At 37.2% G+C, this 22968-nt stretch overlaps 1 protein-coding gene across 1 annotated transcript in view; it reads right to left on the reverse strand.

Moving 5' to 3' along the window:
* Nucleotides 1-22968, reverse strand: part of znf609a (zinc finger protein 609a) — a 107368-nt gene that overhangs the window by 69727 nt on the left and 14673 nt on the right. Inside the window, exon 2 of the mRNA XM_059536886.1 lies at nucleotides 1995-2867. Coding sequence (XP_059392869.1) covers nucleotides 1995-2735 — 741 coding nt within the window. The 5' untranslated portion in view covers nucleotides 2736-2867. The remainder of the gene's footprint in view (nucleotides 1-1994; nucleotides 2868-22968) is intronic.

Consider the following 22968-nt stretch of genomic DNA (forward strand, 5'->3'; position numbering starts at 1 on the left):
CAGTTCTATATGCTGTAAAACTTCAATTAATATTAATAATATTTGTTTCAATCACTGAATGAAGCCTGCTATATTTGAGACAACAGTCGCGACCTTAAATTGCTTGCACAAAAATTTGTTTGTTCATTTAAACCATTATGCGCAGAGAACGTGAGGGTTAGAGAGCGTGAGGTCTGCAGTCTTGGCCATTAGTTGATTTCCTTGTTTTTGTGTAGGTAATACGTTGTCATATGTTTAAACCATAGACTGTATAAAAACATGGACGTAGTGTCCGTGACGTCACCCGTAGTCTCCTGAAGTGTGTTTTTGAAGCCTAAAGTGTGTAGAGCGGGCCGTCGCCATCTTGGCAGCGCATCACCGCGCAACTCTGCCGGACAATCAAAAATGGGCAAAAAGGCAGGAGCTAGTTGCTGAAGCCACACCCACCTAGCACGACGGCAGTGTCAGCAGCGGCAATCCAACTGTCACTCAAGTGACCTTAATTATGCAGAACTTTAAGTCTTAATATAATTTAAACGGATGAGTTATAAAAAAAATTCACCCCCCTCACAGTTGTCATGAAGGGCAAAATTAGCTATTTAGACCAAAATCATTTTCTGAACCAGGCTGTAAACATGTTTTTTCCTGCTGTAAAGTTGGGCATTTTAACATGGGGAGTCTATGGAACTGACTCCCTTTTGCAGCCAGCCTCAAGCGGCCAGTCGATGAATTGCAGTTTTAGTCACTTCCTTATTGGCCTCACGAGAGAGAGCGGGAGGTTGGCGCTCGGTTTAAACTTAAATAGACTATCCATACAAGTAGTTATGTCTCTTTGTATTATTTTGGCCTGTTATTGACGTAATGCGCGCCATTGACGACATGCGTAACCAGATGTTCGAATAGTTCGAGTATTCGTGCATTTTTTAGAGGGAATATTCGAACATCATTTTTGAGCAATTTTGACAGCCCTATTAAATACTGAATCGCTACATTATATGTTCCAGCGACGAGAGGATACAATCGCTGTTTTTAAGTAAACTCACTCTAGAAAAAGAGAAACGAACAGACGCGAATACACGCAACTTCTATTTCTCTCTCTATTTCTCTCTTGAATAGGCAATATTTGAGAAAATGGTTTAGCGATTTATAATTATTGGGGGGATTAGTCTACGGCAGTTATCGCCCTGATCAGACATATGCTGTGGCACTATCATGCAGTCTGTAATGATATGACGTTAGCAAATATTAGCGATTTTTTGCAAACATGTCTTTGAGTAACATGACCATTAATATGAACTCACAATTGAATGTAACATAAAACAAATGATTACTTTTCGTTAAAATCTTTATTTATGCCAAAAAAGCTTAAATTTATGTGTCTTTTTGTTCGCTATATCAGCCATGTTGCCAAGATAATTCATACCCCTTAGTTTGAAGTGTGGTCCCGAAAAATGTTCGTTTGAAGGGCTATCTGGCCCTTCCCCTTACCCCTTCCCCTCCAAACAAAAGAGAATCGAGACACGGAAAGGGGAAGGGCTAAGGGGTAGAATTGGGATTGGGCCTAAGGCTTAACCAGTTGGCAAGATAGTTATTTGGTTAACAACAATTGGTACAATTATCTTATTAGCATTACAGCTGTTTTTATACACAAATCCTGGGATCTGATGGTCTGGTATCTCTGGACATCTGGCCTCTGTCCTAAATCTCTTTTGGCAGTGCTACATGCATTACTAAATGGAAATCTAGACCACCAAACTAAGCATGTCCTGTTTTCCCCTCTTTAAAATGGACTAGTGCCAAAGGAAATGCAGCCAGAAAATTGGCACACCAGGATATGTCAGGTGCCACTAAGTCACTGGTTCACATCTAAAAGTGGGAACAGAATAAGCTTCCAGCTTCTACTGCATTTTATAAATCACTGTTTAGAATAATCAACCAGATTCTTATATGAATAAAAACTTAATACCAACTGAACACCAGACAATCTAGAGCAAAGAAAACACAAGTGGACTCACCTTTTCGCTTTTCACTTTCTTCATGGTCCTGCAGTCATTATTTTCCACTTCTTCTGGTTCACTCTTGATAGCCAAAGGTGTGACTATTCCAGTGGTATCAAGGGTAATATTCCCTAGTTGATCAGCACCAACAAGGTCCAAATTTTGCATCACCTCAAACGGGGTATTGCGTGCCTGGCCTAAAGGCATAACCTGTGTCAATGGGTCCTTTTCAGAGAGCACGTTCCCAGCTTGTACCCCTTCATTTTTTTCCTTCTTGCTTTTCCCAGAACCCTCCTTGTCCTTTTTTCCACTTTGAACATTACGGGAGGCTTTGATACTTTTATCAGAACCTTTCCCGGAGGGTAAAGCTGTGGAGCCACTTCCCACGGTTGGCCCAGAGGCCTCATTTTGAGTCCGTCCCTGGGCATCCTTTTTGGCCCCATCAGGGGTCGAGGACTTGCTACTGTCCTTGGAATTCTTGCTACGCTTAGCTTTGGATTTGCTGTCCTTAATCGGTGGAGGAGGCACCGGGTTAATGAACTTGATGTTGTCGGGCAATGCCGCTACGGCGCTCGAGGCAGCAGCCATTCCATTCCCATCCTTAGTGCCAGACATCTCAAGCTTGTCTTTTTCCAAGTCGGCGTCGAGGTCAATGATCAGGTTGCCTACACCAATATCCCACTCATCCCCACTGTCATAAGTGTCCACCGCATTCGAGTCCACACCTTTCCCGCCTGCAGTGTCACTACTGAGGGACATCTTAGTGCCAGCGGCCTAAGTGTGCCACAGGGAGGTCTGACCTTCTCAGACAACTGAGGCGGTTGGGAAGCACATTTACACAAGCATCAGGGTCCTGTTGGTTTCCCCTTTCCAGTAACCCACATTGTTGCCCTGGAGGAGTAAAAACAACAACAAAATGTAAGAAATTAGGAAATGTAGTAAAATACAATGTTTTAAGAACAACTGACAAGCACACTGCTATTAGAAAATGGGTTTAGAAATGCTGACTTAAATTTTCAGTTCTCAAAGTGAATGTTTCAATTACATCACAAACCCGTGAAGGCCCAAAGATATAAAAGGTTTTGCAAGCTTTTCCACTGAACATGAATTACAAATACATGGCGTGTAATCTTTTTAGACTAGAAAAATTATTTTAGATGACTCAGGACAAAACAAACAGCTGAATAATCGTCACCATCAGTTCACTGCCAGAAAACAGACGTTGCATCATAACACACTTGGAAATAGGGCTGTGCAAAGAATCGAAGGCGATTTTCATGCCCATCTAGTCAGAAAAGGCGCTCCTAGAATATATCCAGCAGTTGCGTTCAGATCAGGATTGCCAGGTAAAAAAAAAAAAAAACCTGCCCAATTGCTTCTCAAAACTAGCCCAATCGCGTTTTGTTCCGGGCGATAAAATACACTTTTTTTTTTGACGGGTTTCCCTTAGTAAAATTCACATTTTAGGGGCTAAACATCACATTATTGGGATTGGGGTCGCTTCGACACGCAGACATGAAAAACAACCGCAGACTTGGCAACACTGGTTGGACTTTACTACACAGAGCCGTAGTACACTGAAAATCTACACAAAAAATCGATTTCAAAATCAGAGGCGATTCATTGCCGATTTTGAAAGTGATTTTGTGTAGCTTGTCCATGAACATAAATGCTGCTCCACCTGAACCAGTGTTACTGTTGTTGAAGTCCGCGGTTGTTTTTCGTGTCCGCGGGTTGAAGCGACCCCAATCCCATTAACTAGGGATATTTAGCTCCTAAAATGCAAATTTTACCATGGCAACCCTGGCAAAAAACGTGTATTATAACCCCGGGACGCAATGTTTATCGGGGAACCTCCTGGAAATGCGATTGGGCTAGTTTTGAACAAGTTTTGAGAAGCAACTGGGCAGACTTTGTTGTGGAAAACTGGCAACCCTGATCTTAACACACATGCTGGAGATATACTACTAATTACAGGAGCGCCTTTACTGATGAGATGCGCATGAAAATCGAATTAAATTTTTTGCACAGCCCTACTTGGAAACACTTGACATCAATACCTCAATGAATGACTGCACCAATCCTAATGACTCAAACATGCCACTTAGAGCTGAAACAACGAATCGATTTAATCGATTAAAATCGATTATTAAAATAGTTGTCAACTAATTTAGTCATCGATTCGTTGTTAAATAACTTATTTGCCGTAAGCGGCTCATTTCGTGCATATTTCAAATCTGTGGTGACCAAAGTGTGGCAGTAATGAGCCACCGGAGGTTTTACTCAGCCAGTACAACAGGAGAAGTAGCGAATAGCCAATAGCTGGACTCGTTTTATGTCACGTGCTTCCTGAAACAGCGTCTCTGCAGCATTCAGCGGGATGTGGGAGTACTTTACTTTGAGCCTTCAAAAAAGATGATTAACTTGTAAACTCTGCACTACTGAACTGTTTAAGGGGCCGTTCACATATCGCGTCTTTTGCGCGCTCATGTTCGTTATTTCCAATGTAGGCGCGCAGTATGCGCGCTCATAATAGAAGCGATGCGGTCGCGAAGCGCCCGTTTTTCCAGGCGCGTCCGCACCCCATCGAGTTAAAAACATTTCAACTTTTCAGAATGCGGCAAGCGTACCGCGGGTCATGTGACAAGAACTAAATAATCAGCTTCATCCTTTCCCGTAACAACGTTTAAAGCTCAGCCAAGATGAAGGAACAGCTGATCATAGCTGTATATGGATTTCCATTTTGAAATAAATTTAGTAGCAGAGCTACTGCAAGCGATTTTTAGAGCTGCAAATCCATTTATCCTTTGCTGAAATTTCCGCGTATTCAAGGAGAGAGCATGTCATGGTTGCTTAGCAAAGGCAGACGCCTCAGGGGCGCAACTGCCCGAGCGCTTTGAAAAGGAGGAGAAAGCGGTGCGCCTAGCGTTTTCCACGCGTTTTTAGGAGCAATATGTGAACGGCCCCCAAGGCCGGTGACACACTGGCTGCGTGGCGTGAGCGTCGCGTGTCTGAAGCGTCCCAGAAGCGTGGCGGATTCTGTGTCTTTACACACCAGAAGCGTGCCTGGCGCGCTGATGCTGTAGAGGGAGACAGCTGACAGACCAGGCTCTTTTCTTCATGACAACAATATCAACTTTTTTTTACACACCTACATTTACGCCTACTGATAAAGGACACCGTCAAAAGTATTGACGGCTAAATAGATTATGTTTGACAGGTGCAATATTTGAAAATCGATAATTATTTATTTATTTTTTAAATTACATTTATATCTGAATTTATGTCAACCTATTGACTTTCAAATATCAAAATATCATGAATTCGTATGTATTTGTGTACAAAATGACATAAAAACACATTTTCCTATTATATTTTGCCTGGAAACGCTTCCAACACGCGCGCGTGTCGTGGTAAAAATGGGCGTCGGTTCTATTTCTAGCATGCAGGCGTTTTCCGCGCGGCTCGAGCCGCGCCTGAGACGCACGTCTCACGCAGGCAGTCTGCAAGCTCTAACCTGTTAACATGGGAGCCGAATTAAAAACCGACACGCCACGCGGCTGAGACGCTTGCGCCACGCATCCAGTGTGTCGCCGGCCTAAGACTTTTATTTGTGCAGATTCTCCAGTACAATGTTGTTTGCAAATGTTTAGTCATAAAAGCTGATAACATTGCTTTTTAACAGTTAACATTTAAAGCTTTACAAACATGTTCTGTGATCAGTTTGTCGTTTACCAGTTCATAATTCAGTCGTGCAGCCTAATTATGACTGAATGAGAGAGGTAAATTGCAGAGGATATGACAATGCAAAATGGTTTAAATCTCTTAAACTCTATGCTGATTGATAAAGACCCTTTATTAATAATTTACTTGGGGGGGGGGGGGGGGGGAATGGGAAAAACTAAAATATAAGTACATAAACCGATTAATCGATTAATCGTAAAAATAATCGACAGATTAATCGATTATCAAAATAATCGTTAGTTGCAGCCCTAATGCCACTCGCTTTGAGACTAAACAGCATTGCTATTCATTTCCTCACATGTGAATACTAAAGATATTAAGGATGTGCAAAACTACATATTTTCAAAACCATCTAGTTGTTGGTTGTCTGGATTCTGGTTAGTTAAGGCAGCACTATAATTACAATGTTGTCCACTTGTCAAAGTTCCTACACCACTCAAGGTAATCATGAAGGACACGTATTTTTATTTATTTTTAAAATCAGCTACAGTTCAGATTAAATCATAACACTGGGGTCTTTAAAATCTGTTTGTAAACTTATTACAACATCAATGCACATTGAATGTAATGCAATGCTCATGTCACTGAAATTAAAACTTAAATCTGAAAAATCTGATGCTAACATTATTTTAGCATGTTGACAGTGCATTTACAGCAACTTTTGTAAGATAAATCATCTCACGTGGTCATCATGCAAACCACTCAGCATCTCAGTTCGAAAAGAAATACAAGAAAATAAACATAAAAGATAAATTTATTAATAAACTAATGTTGCTGGATGACAGCTTAAGTACTTAGTCTGTAGACTTATCACTAAAGGTTATGGTTAGATTTGGTTTGGTCCTCACACTGCACATAGTGTGACAGTGTGAGCCATTACATAAAACTATAAAAAAATAATAATAGTGATAATATTATTTCACTTTATTTATTTTTTTGTTTAAATAAATAAAATAATAAAGTGTGATAATACTATTACATTTTAAAATAAAAAGTATTAAATACAAAATGATTTTATAGTAAATATAGTATATATATATATATATATATATATATATATATATATATATATGTATATATATATATATATATATATATATATGTATATATATATATATATATATATATATATGTATATATATATATATATATATATATATGTATATATATATATATATATATATATATATATATATATGTATATATAATCCCTTCTGGAAAATGGTTTATACAGCCCACATACATAGAACAGGCAGATATTTTGCTATTGAATGTTGTGTAAGTGCAGTTTACAGGAAATGGGTCTAATATCCAGTTTATTTTTAAAATCAAAATATCGGCTTATAAATCGGCTCTTTTCGAGTTAATATCGGCATCGGCATGAACCCCCAAAAATCCATATCGGTCGGGCTCTAATATATATATATATATATATATATATATATATATATATATATATATATATACTGTTATCTGTGTTTGTTGATGGGTATATATATATATATATATATTATTATGATGGGTATATATATATATATATATATATATATATATATATATATATATATATATATATATATATATATATATATATATATATATATATATATATATATATATATATATATATATATATATATATATATATATATATATATATATATATATATATATATATATATATATATATATATAATTTTTTTTTCAACCTTAAAATCAGCAGGCTTTTATTTGAGCAGGTTGCCGGCAAGTAAGTATATGAACTTCCGGGTTTAGCAATGCTGATTGAAGAGCATCAGTGAATAAAATGAAAATTTTGCATTGTGCTTTGAAAATGGTAGCTGGTAGCCTAGATTCATGCTTTCAATTTGAATAAAAATCTTATAAAGTACAGTTTGTCACTCTAAAATGTTGATTGTGCATTAACAGCTGACATCCATGTCAGTACGCAAATGTGCTGTCAGAATTTATTTATACAGTGCATTTTTAATTTGGTCACATATTTGACCTGTGAACCACTTATGTGCACCCCTGACTATTATCACTTTCCATGGGCATGAATTACACAATCAACACTTTCCAAATCTCAATGATCTTTGGGACCTCTACATAGAAACAGAAGTCTTTTTAATGTCAAAGATGCTTAAAATCGTTATTTTATTAGAGATTCTTAAGAACACCAAACAACCCATCAACAAACACAGATAACTAGTTCTGCTAAAAAGCTCTACATTATTAATTTAATCTGAAACAGAAAAAGAACAGACGGACAAGATTAAAGGTCAAAGTCATCGTCCATAATACTTGAAAGTGGTCACATAAAAGACTGTACGAACCACAAACTGGTTTAACTGCACTACTACAGTTTGGCGGCTGTCTAATAAAACTAAGCACTACTTAAGTTGAAAAGGATGAGTCCGGCTTTGAGCTGCATCTTAAATAGCCGTGAAGACAGATGGTTGAATGAGAGGACACTAATCAGTGGTTTGCTGTAATCCGTCAGTCCACCAGGGAACATGGAGTGTGTCCTGCAGGAAGCTTTCCAAACGTCTGCCATTGGAACCCAAGACAAGACGGACTTCCACTATCAGTCATTCATCAGTCCCCTGCTTTTCTAGGCACTTTCAAGAGCTTTGAGAATAGAACTTCGAAAGATGCCACTTTTGAAAGCGAAAAAAGTCCATATCGATCGACCATTACTTTAAAAAATATTTTCTATTGGAGTTTGAAAGTCAACTAGAAGTCGCTCATTGATTGTTTGACTTCCTGAAGAATCAGAGAAAACTCTTTCCAAACATTGATTTGCTCGTATGAGCATCCTGACATATCAGACTCAACCAACGATGCTAGTTTTGGGTGGGTTTTTCTGACCAATGGAGAGTTTGGTAAATTTGTTGGAAAAAAGGTCATTCATCAGTTTTCTGCGTTTTGAGACACTTTTAGAGTAGAACTTCGAAAGATACCATTTTTGAAGGTGATAAATACAGGCAACAACAATGACATGACACAACACAATATCAATGTTATTTTAAAGGATTTCTGAGCTACCATAACAGCATTTTACCTCATTAAAGGTATAGCTACTTGGTTTAAATTTGCAGATATTTGGCATTTTTAAATTATCAGTTTTTTGTTCTTTTTGCCAGATTTGCCGGACTTTTATTTGTGTTGGGCAGGACTTTGTTTTTCTGACAAATGGGTTGTTTGGAAAATTAGTTGGCAAATGGGTCATTCATCAGTCCACTATGTATCTAGAGACACCTTCAGAGTAGAACTTCAAAAGATGTCATTTTTGGAGGTGATTAATGTAAACAACACCAAAAAGTGTCATCTATAATGACATTTTACCTCATTAAAGAGGAAAAGACTGGATGATCAAATATTTTCTACTATTTAGGTTTAGAGTGATGCTTAGAGTCAACTAGAAGTTGCTCATTGGTTGCTTAATGAAGAGCTGGCCATTGTTGGCGAATAACCGGAAGAAGGGGTGTTTATCCGTTTAATGCAGATAAACTTTTTTTAATGATCCGTAACAAAATAGTCAAACATATAAATATACAGATAAACCTGAAAAAAGAAGTCTGGAATAACAGAAACGGTAGAAAACCACAAGCTGAAATATATTTCTTGCGGTTAAATCATATAACAGGTTACTAGTTAAAACATGCACACAAGTGACCTGCTGCATTAGTGTAACCCCAGGTATTTGAAGTTGCCAATAATGTGAAAAGCCAAAGCTTTACAAAACTCATTCATATCCCATCATGGCTGATGATGCAAGCGACTGCCACAGTTCTCACACACAACCTAATTAGGAACCGAATGACGAAACTGTGCTCAGCACTATTACTATAAAAGGGAGTAAAAAGATACCCTTTGTCTGTTCCCCATTCAAAAACCAAAGGCAAAGAGACAAAGCTTTTGATTTGAGCCAGACAAGGACGTGCCGCACATGCTCGAGTTTTATTTTTTAATGTCGTTTGATGGATAACCAATCAGTACGCCAGAAGAAAAACGGTTTATTGAGAAGTGTAATTAAGTTGTGCTTCCCCTCGTTCTTGGCAAGTATAACTGAAGGTAAAGCAAGAACCCAAAAACACAATGTTCGAGTGGCTCTAGAACAGGTTGTGCTTTTTATTACCCCGACACTCAGGTACCAGGGGCCGTAAATAACGGCACTAAACTAATTTAGCTTTCCCTGCTACATGCCAACAAGCAGCGGGAGTGCTCGAGGGAAGACGAGCTGCCTTTCCACGCTCCCAACACCACCCGACATGACACGGGCCTAATTAACACAGGCATCCACTGCGGGCGCCTCCGCTTGATAGAAAAACGTGAGCTGAAACTCAAACGGGCACTTGTGCAAACACCTCGCAGAGATGACAGGATCTAGGATCGATACCTCTCTCGCCCCTGATTGATGATGAAAACCAGATAAAAGAAGGAATACAATCAGGAATGGGATAAAAACAACAAAAACAACAACAACTAAAAGAAGACAACAAAGATGAAACGCAGAATTACTCAAGAGAACCCTCTGACCTGACTGAAAAGCACTTGTACCTTCGGTGCTAGAACTGCCTCTGGGTTTTAATTCCCTCTCGGTGATTGAGTAATTGAGATTCTCTAATAAAAAAAGCAGTTTCAAAGGCTGCCGGAACTGACAGGCTCTCCGTCAGACTAAATCACAGCTCTTTCTGAAGAGCCTGGGCTCGGTGAAAGGGAGGGAAGCACTTATATTACACACTGCACCAGATGAAAGAGCCGCTGCTCACGTTTTTATCTTCCTCTCTTGGAATTCTCCCCCACTGCTGCCTTTTTCTTTTGAGATCTGTAGACAGGGCCTGTTCGACTGATCGCACTGTCAAACACAGAGGCGAAGCTCGCAACATACTAATCAGGGATAATCTGGGGTTAATGCACACGAGCCTGGCGGGAACACTGAACTGCAAAAGAAAAGTGTGACCGGCATTAATTAACCACACAATTATTGATCATTAACTAAACAATGTGATGTAAATTAACTGAGGCACAGTACTGGGTTAATATTTATTCATTTTGAGGTTATACTTTAGGATAATAAACATTAAGAAACAGGGCAGGGGGGGGGTCTAAATTTAAATTAGAAAACTGTCAGTCAACTTCATCATCTTACATTTCATATAGCTGACTATTGACAACTCCATAAATTCAGTTAGTGCTGATTTTGTCCGTGATTTCATAAGTTAAATGTGATTTTATACAACAGCTCAGTAAATAATAAGTTGATATTGTGTTATATTTAAAATTTGCTAAATTTTGCAGAGAACAAATTCCTTTAAAGCCATCGTAGAATTGTTGCACATCTCTGAGCAACACAGCAGTGTTTAGTTTCTGAATGAAACAGCGTTTTGAACGAATCACGTGAATCAATGATTCAAAGGCCCATGCATGAAGAGAAACATTCACTGAATTCCTGAATGAATCCGCCTTTGAACGAATCAAATGAATGAATGACTCAAAAACTCATTTCCTGCCACCTGCTGGCAGATTAAATTTCTTAGAGTATAATTTCATTAAAAAAAAGATAACAATAAAAATATAAAAACTTTAAAAGGGTAGTTCACCCCAAAAATGTAAATTCTGTCATCATTTACTCACCCTTATGTCATTTCAGACCTTTTTTTTGTGGAAGATAAAAGAAAGTATTTTGAAGAATGTTGGTAACAGCCATTTTAGTCACCAATCAATTTCATTACATGAACAAAAATACTGAGATATTTCTCAGATTATCTTTTACCTTCCATAGTTTATTAGGCCATTGTAGCCCAAATGTTTGTGTGCAATCAAATTAAATATTCCTTCCTAAAACTAGCCTACAATTTGTAATGTCTACTTGAAACGTTCTCATTTAACACAAAAATAGCTTTAAATAATCTTTTGTGGGTATTTTCAGTCAAATTGATTTTGTGATTAATTCGATTAAATAACCGACACATGTAATTAGATTGAAAAATCTACTATCAGCCCTAATATATATATATATATATATATATATATATATATATATATATATATATATATATATATATATATATATAAAACAAGTACCAAGCTTAATAATATCCTCCTATGAAACACCACAAATATGTTAAACATAAAAAAAAGATCGGATCTGCTGCATTATCAAAACACTACTCACAACACTGATGCATCTAGCAGTTAATGCCTTTATGACAAGCCACCAGATGTTAAAGGAGTTAAGCACAACCTCAACCCATAAACATTTTGCAGCTTTGCCAAACTCAGCCAAGCCAAATACTCAATTACAGGGGCAGGAAAAGGGGGCTTCTTAACGAGCCATTTCTTAGAGTGTGCCTGGGGGCCGGGCTCTTGTTCCGCGCTAGCTATCACACCGAGGTTCCACCGTGTAATTGGATTGTGTGCTTGAACTGCTGACTGAAACAGAAAAGTGCAGGAAGCTTCAGGTGACGGGAATCAAGCATCCTGCAGGGCCAGCCAGACTCCATCTCAGCGAAATGTCATCTAGTCTGGAAACGCAATGGGACTTCAATTTGTGGACGTACGCAATGTACCGTTCTGCCTTGGCCGAGAGCAGCCCGTTTGGGTTCAGACGTCTGATGAGTCGTCGATTATAGACATGCCCTGAAGACCCGGCCTGCAACTGACCTTTCGCTTGGACGGTTCTCTAATCAGAAGCTGTTTTTGTCAGATAGCAAAGCTTTGATGGCACCCTTGTGTGTAAATAATGAAACATCTTTAGCCTTCCATCTCAATTCCCCTGTGCACCAATAAAGCAGGGGAGATGCTTCACTCCAAACTCCAAACTCCAAAAGCCTGTGTGAAAGAGTAACTTATCTGGCACCTCGAATGACAGTTCCCATGGTACGTGAAATCTCTGGAAAGGAGTGCGCTGGCTTCATGTCACAGATAATTTCCAGCCTATTCACAGAGAGGACAGAAATACTGTTCGCAGGGCACACTGTGTACCCGGCTGTGGAGGCTGACAAGCTCCCAGATGGATTGAACAGGCTGCTGGGGGAGCCACATCATGGTGCTACTATTCACAAGCATGGTTTCCTGGCAAATTCAGCAGCTTTCTCATCCCACAAAATCAAGAACAGTTCACGGTAACTTTGTCAAAGCCCTCGGGTCAGTTCAAACCCTGATGGACTTGCTTCCGGGGAACACAAAAGGAGAAATTCTGATGAATGTTAACGCTGCTCTTTTGAGCAATGTAAGAAACACAACAAGAAGTCTCAAAATACATTAAACATTAAACATGAAATTAAACTAAGCTGCTACAGTTGCAACTATAAAATCCTTCATATTCAAAAGAAAATTCTAACATTAAAGAACTTATGTTTTTCTGATCAACATATTCAAGAGAGCAATAAAAACATAATAGAATATTAAACCTGTAACAAAATGTAAAACGAAAAAATCTTTCAGTTTAATGTTTCTTAAGTTTAAAAAGTTTTTTTATATATATATTTGCTGATTTCATTTTTGTAAATGTGGGAATTTCCCTCTTATATGTGACTCTTGTGAGAGCAGATTTTTTTTTTCATTTTTATTTGAGGGGAGCATTTTTTAAACATTTAAAAATGTATATATATCTCACCTAAACGTTCAATCATGCCGTGCATTTTTGCTTTACACTCATGCAGCTGTTGCACAATAATAGCTCACGCACAGCACAAAACAGTTGCACAAGCAAGTGGCAAAACATTTCAAATACTTATCTTGTTATCACAAACATTCTAAATTCTAATTTACCATTGACAGAAACACTCAGCTCTATTGCCTTTATTTTGCATTTAAATCTATATTAGAAGCAATCCCGTGGTTCATAAAGAACTTTGTTTTCCTACCTCCACGAGTGCCATCTATTATTGCTCGTTTCCTTTAAACCTAGCCAAAAACCCATAGCCTATGTTGACTGTGAAACACAGTAGACTTTAATTAAATGCATTTATGGTGTAATTACTATATTTTTGTATTCATATTTATCATAAAACATGCGCTGTGACTTAAGTGATTGTGGAATCAATCGCTGCACTGCTGCAGACTGCTTATGAAACGCACTGCAAGACTGCAACCATGTGTGTTTAATATCTGATAGAAATACATACATTAAAAAAAATACTAATACTAAATTATAAAAAAAATTACAAATAAATGTATAAATAAAACAAAGCTAATGCTTACAATAACAACTGTAACATTAAAAGCTGGGCCTCTGAAAATGACTAAATGACTTTCTGAAGTCAAATCCAATAGACTGCCAAGTCATCTGCCATAAACCTAATGCACAACAAAGGTGAAGTGTACAAACGTGTGGGAAGTTAAAGTGAGCAATCATGGTGTGACAACGGTCTATTGAAGGTGGAAAGATAATGTCATGCCAAAGACGCCTCCGTTGGCAAAGTCAAGTGTGTACTGCGGGTGTCACATTTATAGTTCAGAGAAAAACTACTGTACCTCACAAGAAAGCTTTTCTTTTAACAAATCCATTTCACCCTGTTAGTGTTCACACTTACATTTCTGGCTGAAAGCATTATTTGCCAATCAAACAAAACTTTGTTGTTGTAGCAGTTCATACCAACATGTTTAACATGTTCTTAAATAATGGTTGCATCTTTCATTGCTGCAAAAAGTGACAACACAAAGCTAATTTGAAGTCCCGTGTAGGTCCTAATTTAAAGTAATTTGAGGAAGGTGTAAAGTGCCATGCTTTATACAAAGGTAATTGCTGCAAAATAACCCTCTGGGTGAAGTGAAGCCATTTGTTGCCAAGATGGCAATTAAAGACAGTTCACCAGCGGAGGCCTAGAGATAACATGTTGACAGAAATATACACCAAACACAGCAGGAGAAGACTTGAGTAGACAGGCTACACAAACACACAAGCCTCGTCTGACTCAGTCCTTCCAATCAGTTTTGTTTTCTGAAAACAAATCATCAATCAATTAATTATTCAAATGATGATGAGAAAAGCTTAGGCCTTTAGGGTCAGACACTCTCAGCTAATTTCTAAATAACGATAAGTTCACTGTAAAAACTCACTGTAAATTAGCATAATAACCAACCCTTTCACCCCAATTCATGCTAAGATGAGTCAGGATGGTGGATTGGTAAAGACGGACTTGTTTATCTAGTACCGTAAAACTATTAGTGCAAAGCTGTAAATTTAGAAATGCAGCATGACGTTTTTTTGCATGCTACCAAACACGTTATCCAAAGGTTTCTCGAATTTTAAAGCACAGTCACAAACACCAAAAACAATGACAATTTCACCAACTTTTAAAGCCAATTTCTCTTATTTAATGGACAATACAACACTTACAAAGAGTGATTTTACAGCGATGCCATAAAAAGAACGATTATTGGTTCCCTAAAGAACCCTTTAGTCAACAGTTCTTAAAAGAACCATGATTTTCTTAGTGTGAACAACATTTTAATAATCTAAGGAAACGTTTTCCAATACTGTCCATTGGAAAGAGTCCATTGATTTTAAAAGTTTCTCAAGGAACCATCAATGCCAATAAACAACCTTAATTTTTAAGAGTGTAAAGAACATTTTTTCAATGGAAAGTACATATACACACACATGCATATATACAAAACTAATATTTTGAGAAGTGTTCATTGAAAGGTTCTTTGCGAACCAAAAAGGCTTCTTCTACCCTCTTCAAAATAAAGGTTCTTTATTGGAATTGATGGTTCCAAGATGAGCCTTTAACAACCATGAAATCTTTCTACTGGAACAAAAGGTTCTTTAGAGTGGTAAAAGGTAAGTAGATTATTAAAATGTTCTTTATCCTAAGAAAATGGCAGAAAGGTTCTTTGGGGAACCCAAAATGGTTCTTCTATGGCATTTCTGCAAAATCCCCTTTTGAAATATTTATTTTAAAGTAGGGATGGGACGGTATGAAAATTTAATATCACGATTATAGTGACTAAAATTATCACGATTATCAATATTATCACGGTTTTGTTGAAACGAGATGAAAGTGTTCAAAAATAGTTGATGCTCACACTGAAAACATTCCAGCAAGTTTTATATTTAATAATCAACAAACAACTAATAAAACAAGCAACTCTATGCACTTAATTTAAAGAAAGATTAAATTCTGTGGCATTTCCTTCCTTACAATGAAAAGTGTAGAAGCATAGAAAAGCATAGAAAAGTCACTGACTTTCGCCATTCCTTCTCGAAAAAAAAAAAAAAAAACATTGTGCGCTGCGCTTGCGTCAGACTGTTGCTGGCTGGACATGATTTAATAGTGAGTTATTAAAACCGCGATAATCAAACACGGTTTTAATGATAAATCATTTTTAAACGATATTACTAACCTTCAGCACATTTTATCACGGTTATCAATAAAACCGGTTATCGTCCCATCCCTATTTTAAAGAGTGAACATCTGAATAATCTAAAGAAACTTTTTACACCATATAGAACCTCTTGTAGTTCAATTGATGTTCTTCAAGGAACCACTGATAGAGATAAAGAACGTATATTTTTAAGAAAGAGTCTGACTCTACAAGACTGTTGTTTAAACAATCCACTGACTGGCAGATTTAAAAAACATGCAGTTTTGCATATGCCTAGCAGTCACTATAAGGAAGCAATTGGGATTTGTCATGTGGGTCACGCCCAGCGGGGGGGGTGGGATATGGAGTTGGGTTCAGATGTGGTTTCCAGAAGAATCTCAGGCACACAAAACCAAAACCACAACAGACTGCCATCTGTTATGATTACGAGAATGTGTTATTTATGAAGACCTTTCAGAGTCACGCATGTTTGAGTTCCGAAATACCGTCGCAGACGTGTCATGCATGGGATACGATGGGCCTTTGAGTTCCTGAAAATAGCTTGCCATGCTTCTTTGCATGCTTTAAAAGAACGATAACCATCGCTCTACTAGAGAAAGGGACTCTTTTTAACACCTTTAGCTTCTGTTCTACAAATTTACTTTTTAAAAAGTGCCTGTGCAAACCACAATATGGGCGGCAGCTAAGCTGTGTGCTCAATTGTGTTTGTTCAAGCCAATAAATTTATGATGAACACATGCTAAAACTCAAGCCAAGGTTCACCCCAACCAATTTCTACCCCTCCAAACACTGTTTCTGCAGATCATGAGCTGAGCCCATTCCAAACTTCTCTTGTCATGCCGTCAAAAATAAAAACACTCCCAAAACACAGGGGAACTTCCAAAAAGTGAGTTCTGAGGTGCATGAGCATCAGCTCCAAGTGTTTCAGTACTGCAAAGCATTGCCTTTACAAGGCCATGTTTAATTCATGCTGAGGCTAAAACAAGCACTTGAATAAAAAGCACAAGGTTGGAAAAGAAATTTCCAGTATGATTCATTGGAAACTAATGGAACAATGGAACAGAAAAATGGGTAACATGAATGTAGATTTCATATCTTGATAAACGTAAATTACAAACTGCAAAACAAGTTTATATAATGCATTTTATGCAAAGGTTTTGGCACAAATTTTGAGCCATTATTTGGATAAATCTAAGAATAGAAGTCATGTTCAACTATACTGAAAACAAAAAAAAGAAAGAAATATTGCATAAAGATAATTAAGCTTATCTTTAAAATGATTTTACATTTTAGCATAATGTTTAAGTATTATGCACATTTTGCCTAAATTTGAATTACAGTCAGGTGAAACAAAATGTAATCTATCTAACATGGTAATGAAATTCAGTTTGCAACAGAAGAAAGAAATTCATACAGGTTTGGAACAACATGAGTCATTTTTGAGAAGATGTGCAAATAAACGCTGAAAATGAAGTGGATTTGCGCATCTTCTCAGTTAACAATGGCTCTGTGTAGTAACTGTGTAGTAGCTCTATGTGAAATCATGCACCTGAGGGAATTTACCGCTGACTAAAGAACCGGCTTTACTGACGAGATGCACATAACGATCAGCCGATCGTGATCGGAGCAGCCCTACTCAAAAGTGGATCTAAACCTGAATGAGTTTCTTCTTCCGATCATAACCGCTATTGTGAGGGACACTTGCTGGTCAAATTAAATCGTCCAAGATCCAAAATCATCATAATCGCACACCCCTATTTCAATATTGAATTAAAAAAACGAACAAACAAATGATATACAGATTGTGGGGCCCCAGCAGGAGTCAGGGGTCTGTTGAGGAATGTCTTCAACCAACATCCACCAAAAGAAACGCTCACACAACCAATGAAAGTGTTTCCCCATCAAACAACAGATCTACTGAACTGATCTGGTTACACACGACTCCTGAATGAAAAACAACCAGTCTGTTGAGATTGAGTTTTCTATCTTCTTATCTTTAATGGATTTAGTACTTTGAATGGGATGAACTTGGACTCAACTTCTCTATGAAAGATTTAGTTACGATTAATGACTATCAGCGTTTAACTAATAACTACAATAACTAATTTAGTAACACATCCAACAGCATATTTCAGAAGATTACTCAAAAAAAAAATTCTCCACGTTTTTTAAGATGTCAGACTTCAGTGTTTAAAATAATACAATTAACTTCAAAGACTTCAAAGAATCACTGATTATAATGCATTTTCACCACAGTTTTCACAGTTTTTATTAATGTACATGTTGTAAGGGCAATCATTAGGTTTTGGTATGGTGGATTCCAAAAAACACTAATGCCAACCACAATTACCAGTGTTTATATATTTATATTCCGAAGCTGTGATATTTTTAAAAACACTTAACACAAGGCCCACACTGTAATAAATAGAGTTATCACCACAATCTTGCGAACTGTGCAATTCTTTCTGCCAATCTCCCACCCAAGGTCAATAGCCTGAACAAAAGAAAAGAGACATTCTGGCTGATGGTTTATTAACCGGCTGGCACGGAGAAAGAAAACTGTTTTCCTGCAGTCGAACAAGGAGATGGGAAAGGCTGGCAAACTAAATCCCAGCTGGATGGTGACAGGGGGCAATGAAGCCAACAAAACAATAAGTGCAGCTGCGCCATGACGGATGTATTCCACCATCCCACTGACACCAGAATGGAAATATTATAAAAATGGCACCAAAAAAAACACGGCTTTCCTACGATCCATCTAGACGAGAGAATGAATCATCTATGAGAACTGCATCTATCTGGCCCATCTACCAAGAGTCAGTAAAATGATCAAAACCGTGCCTATTTAACTCATAAAGAAACTAGTCTTAACTGGTTACAAACCTGTATGTTGTTATTTATGCTGTGCAAAACGAAAGATAACTTAGGAATCTTTATACATACCAATTTTCATTAACCAACAGCTCATTCTAATTGGATTAAAAACACCATAAAATATAATCAAATTGGTCCGTTCAACATTCTCCATGTAATTGGTCATATTAGCAAATTGAGGGGGAGTAACAACAGAAATTTCATTATGAGTGAAGTAGCTCCATAAATTGCACATGGTCTTCAACTGTCTTCAACTGTACTATTAACAGTAAAAACAATACTGCACAAATTGTATGTACTTTCCAAGAATTGAAAGTGAGAAAACAGGAAGCATTGCTTGCTAAAGTAGAGCAAAAATTAAGCCATCTGAAATAGATTTTAGTGGGGGGGCAGTTGGCGTACTTGGACCTGAAGCCAAAACTGTTATAACTAATCAAAAGAACCTTCAGTCTTTATGCTAGAAATGCAAAACGAAGCCAGTCAAAGCCCTTTTTCTAGCATGAGCCTGACTGGCATTTGAGAAATAATTCTACAACCAAGACTGATTTACATTCCACCCAATCTACAGGCCGGTCACGCATAACTGAGATGGATAACAATGGATAACACATAACACTCACATTTCACTGCTGGTTATATACGCTCTATATAATTGTGTATGTGACGAATAAAAAAAATCTTGAATCTTGAGATGGACATGCCAATCCAGACACAGTCGTTGCTGATATGATACTCTCAAAACAAGCTTCCAGTCGAGAGCAACTTTCACAACTGATAATGATAGAATTCATACACTTAAACACTCACTGTTGATAAAAGACAAGCTAAAGCTAATCAGAGTGAATCAGCTAACCATAAGAGCCACGCCTGAAAAAACCCATTCACAAAAAAACACCATCATGCGTTACTTCCTGTCCATTCTAGCAGAAATATGGCACAGCATCTGTGAAATACGGTGAAAGGAAAAGCAGGATTTGCGGTATTGAGCTGTTAGATGTCAGCAAAGCTTCAACAAAGGTGCTGAGTGAATTTAAGGAACGTCTTTTTAGAAATGTCTCTCATGAAGAACTGCTGTTCATTATCTTGCTCCCTGCAAGAACGTCTCTTGACCTTCTGCTGCCAGCTCTGGAGTTCCTCATCAGTTTGTGTTCGATCATGGCACTACAAAGAGAGCTGCACTGTCGAGATATTCTGACAAACCAACAACAGATGACACATCCACTGTGAAAGCACCACATAGACAAATCACCAAGACATAAATACATTTCATACTGTAAACATCTTTTACACTGAAAACTTAAACTGCTTCTAGAACATTTCTCTTTTGCCAGGGAATGACAAGAAGAGGAATTTACTGAAATTCAATCTAGAAAATGTACTCTGGGTAATGAAGTTATCCTCCACTAATTAATTTATTTAATATGATAAAATTCTAATTTTATAGCTGGAATTTCAGTCTCTGAATCATCAAGGCTTCTTACATTTCTTAAAACTATCAAACAAACGGTTTTTCCAAGACAGACCTCACTTATACTATTACATCTCAAACTTCTTAGGTAAAGATTTTTCTCAAAAAAAAAAAAATAATAATAATAATAATAATAATCCAAAACAAACTTTGCATTTTAAAAAGTAAAAAAAAATATGGTTCTGTAAAATTAAACAAGAACAAGATATTAATATTTTTTTATGAAAAGCCTTTCAAGATTTAATAAATAAATAAAAGCTTTCAAAGACAAACTTTGCTTTTCTATTTAATACTTAGTTCTTAAATTCTGTAAAATACAGTAAAAATTACTATCTGAAACTTCTAGACTTCTTAATTGTTTTCTTTAAAACATCAAACTAATTGAAAGAATTTCAGGACAAGATATTTTCAAAGATATGAAATCGGATTCATTTGAATTTTCCTTTCATTGAAATTGGAATTGCAATTCTGTATCTGGTTTGGTACCTCAACTCAAATGCAGGAATTGAACTAAAAACATCGTCAATTAAATCCTAAATGGCACACAACCCCAGCGTAAAACAAGAAGAAATTTAAGAAATTTAGTTTTAACACTCAAAAATAAAGTAGATTATAATGTTCTTTTGATGATGGACTTTCTTAAATCAAAATCACTGATATACAATAGTAAACACTTACACAGCAGACGTGTTTATGTTAAACAACTTCGATTTCTTGATTTGTACACACCGATACAAAACAGCCCTGTGGCCTATAATTTAAAAATATTTAGAACGCTTTCGGATTTTTGAACACTGGAATGTAGGTCAGTTATCTACAACAACAGAACATTGCGTTGCCGCATTCTTCAACCCAGCCCTATGGGACACTAATTTAAACTTTTTAGAATCCCTTTCAATTTTTGAACACTGGATTGTTATTTACAACAATAGAAATGCTTCTTCAAAATGATCAAGCGTTTCAGTAACTACAAACAAAAGTCCTGAAGGCAACTGGACTAAAGAGGTTCCCACCAGCCGACCAGCTGTCCCCTGGATCTACTGCAGTCATCCCTTCAGAGACGACAGACACAAACAGGAAGATTCCTGTGTTCAACCAACAAGCTCCCAGCAGGCTGTGTTCAGTAGCCTCCACCCTTGCTGCTGTGTAACCTAGCTCAGAGGAAGCATATAATTGTCTTCCTCCCACAGGGGAATACGCCAGGAGTTCATAACAATGACTGAGAGGGCATTTCAATCACACGTCTGATCTGACGCTAAAACGGCTTCAGATTCATGATAGAGATTTGAGCTGGAGGGCAGAAGTTATAGGGCCAGACTGAGGACTGAGACGTTTTACTTCATTTACACACAAAACAACATCCTCATACAGAAACAATCATACGTTTCATAGTTTGAGGTCCTGAAGCAAACGGGAAAAGACACGAATGGATCACTTGTTGCCAAATGAGGAATAAATGCAGTAATGCTAATCAATGCAAAGGGTTCTGGGAAATCTGGTCCCATTACGGAGAGGAAGGATTCTTCGATTTCCACATGACCACAAGACATGCATATGTTCTCAATATCTGAAAACAAACCCTCAACAGCTAGACTGATCAAATATTCATAATGGATTCATAATGATTGTGCTGGTAATGTAAAATTAACCAATAGATATTGCCAACATTTTATACAGCGACTGGTTTAAATGTCATTCAAGCCTGTGAATACGTTCAAACTGTGAAAAGTGCATTAAAAAAAACTTGACTTTTGTTTTATATTTTCAGTTTTTTTGTCATAACTCAAACACAATTATGGAAGTGCCTTTGACATTTAACACCTAAAATATTTTATATTTATTAAATATTGTAAAATTATTTGAATATAAATATTATGATAGATGTCCAACTTTATCCAAATACAGACAGTGTACTCATTTAAAGCGATATACACCAGATACCAATTCTTAACTGTTTGATTGCTTGTATTGTCATAAAATATAAACTATATTAATCGCCAAACTCCATTCAGCTGAATGTGACTTTTAGGCAAGAAGATATTAAGATACATTAACATCATTTTTTGAGGTATATAATACTGTCAAAGGCTGAAACGTAAAATCATAGCTACCTTAAATCTAGCCTCAACAGACTGCGAAAGATAAAATCTCATCATGTTTGGTCTCTGAGTCGGGAAGGACTGTGAGGCTGTGGGGGAGGAGACGGATAAAAGGATCTTTATGGTGGCTTTGAGAGAAACAGAGAGGGATGCGTGGAGCCAAACCCAGATCCGCTGGAGCAGATTCACTCACGACGACGCGCAATAATCGCAGCATCACCTAACGCCAACTATTCAATCAATAAACAACATGCACAATGCTAATCGGTTATCCAAACTTGTGGATTTACTAAGATGATTTCTGTGGGAAAATGAATAGCTGTGACATCAAGTAAAGCAATTCCACGATATTTTTTAAATGTTGTATAATTATCAAGTGAAAAAATTGAATAACTCACTAAAAAAAAGCAACACATTTTCCAACCAAAGTTGACATTTTAAGTTTCCTGTCGTTACAATGAATTGA

The sequence above is a fragment of the Carassius carassius genome, chromosome 43 (assembly GCF_963082965.1).
Source record: "Carassius carassius chromosome 43, fCarCar2.1, whole genome shotgun sequence".
NCBI classification, from domain to species: Eukaryota; Metazoa; Chordata; class Actinopteri; order Cypriniformes; family Cyprinidae; genus Carassius; species Carassius carassius.